Below are 906 nucleotides of genomic sequence, written 5' to 3'. Positions count from 1 at the left end.
CCAGACTTCATTGTGGACAAGAACATAACAGTGGCGGCGGGCTTCCAGGCAGGCAATGATGCCAGTGTGGAGATCTGTTTCGAGCCCAGCCAGCTGGGTGAAGTACGAGGCCTGCTCACGGTTTCATCCAGCTTCGGTGGCGAGTATATGTTCCCACTGTATGGCACCTGCACCCATCCCAAAGCTCAGGGCCCTCTGACCATCCGCACTGGCTCCAACATCTCCATCCCCTTTAAGAACATCTTCCCGCAAACCACCGCTTTCTCCTTCCATGTGGATAACCCAGCCTTTACTGTCAAGGGTGCGGACACCATCCGGTCCAAGAAGACCCACAACATTCTGGTGGCCTACGAGGGCTCTCCGGCAGATGGCAAGGCCCCTTGCACAGGGAAGCTGATCGTCTCCAGCCCACGGACAGAGGGCCATGGACAGAGCCTCTCCTGGGTGTACTACCTAAAGGGCTTCTGCCCAGAGCAACCTCAGAGAGAGAAGACAGCGTAGAGTGCTGAGATCCAGAGAACAAATACTGCAATAAGCTATGTTTTCCTCAAGATTTAGTTTTCATAATAAATAAATGCTTTAGAGATAAAAAAGTGTCCCTCTTTGTAGTTTTTTAATCATTCAGTTTTGTATTGATGTACAGTACTGTACAAAAGTTTAAGACCACCTTCATTTATTTTTTTTCTAGTCAAAATGGATATTTTATTACACAAGTTGAATAAAAAATACTTTTGCCAGCATCAGGAAAAAAAAACCCAAAAACATCTGTTTAACTGACAATATCACATGTGTCGTAATAACTAAACATATTGTAAAATTATCCAGTATTTAATTTACCATTGCCTTTATTACAGATTCCATTCTTTTTGGGAGATTTGCTTTCAGTTTTTCAGAGAAATCTAGAGG

General features: G+C 44.4%; 1 protein-coding gene across 1 annotated transcript in view; it reads left to right on the top strand.

The window, feature by feature from the left end:
* The window catches only part of hydin (HYDIN axonemal central pair apparatus protein), a 123,358-nt gene extending 122,762 nt beyond the window's left edge, over positions 1-596 (top strand). The window contains exon 84 of the mRNA XM_037540214.1: positions 1-596. This exon is cut by the window's left edge and continues 9 nt beyond it. Within this exon, the coding sequence (XP_037396111.1) occupies positions 1-501 (501 nt within the window). The 3' untranslated portion in view covers positions 502-596.
* Positions 597-906: the final 310 nt, after the last annotated feature.

The sequence above is a fragment of the Pygocentrus nattereri genome, chromosome 7, assembly GCF_015220715.1.
Source record: "Pygocentrus nattereri isolate fPygNat1 chromosome 7, fPygNat1.pri, whole genome shotgun sequence".
NCBI classification, from domain to species: Eukaryota; Metazoa; Chordata; class Actinopteri; order Characiformes; family Serrasalmidae; genus Pygocentrus; species Pygocentrus nattereri.
The sequence above is the reverse complement of the archived record's forward strand: the minus strand, read 5'-3'. Positions and strand labels throughout refer to the sequence as shown.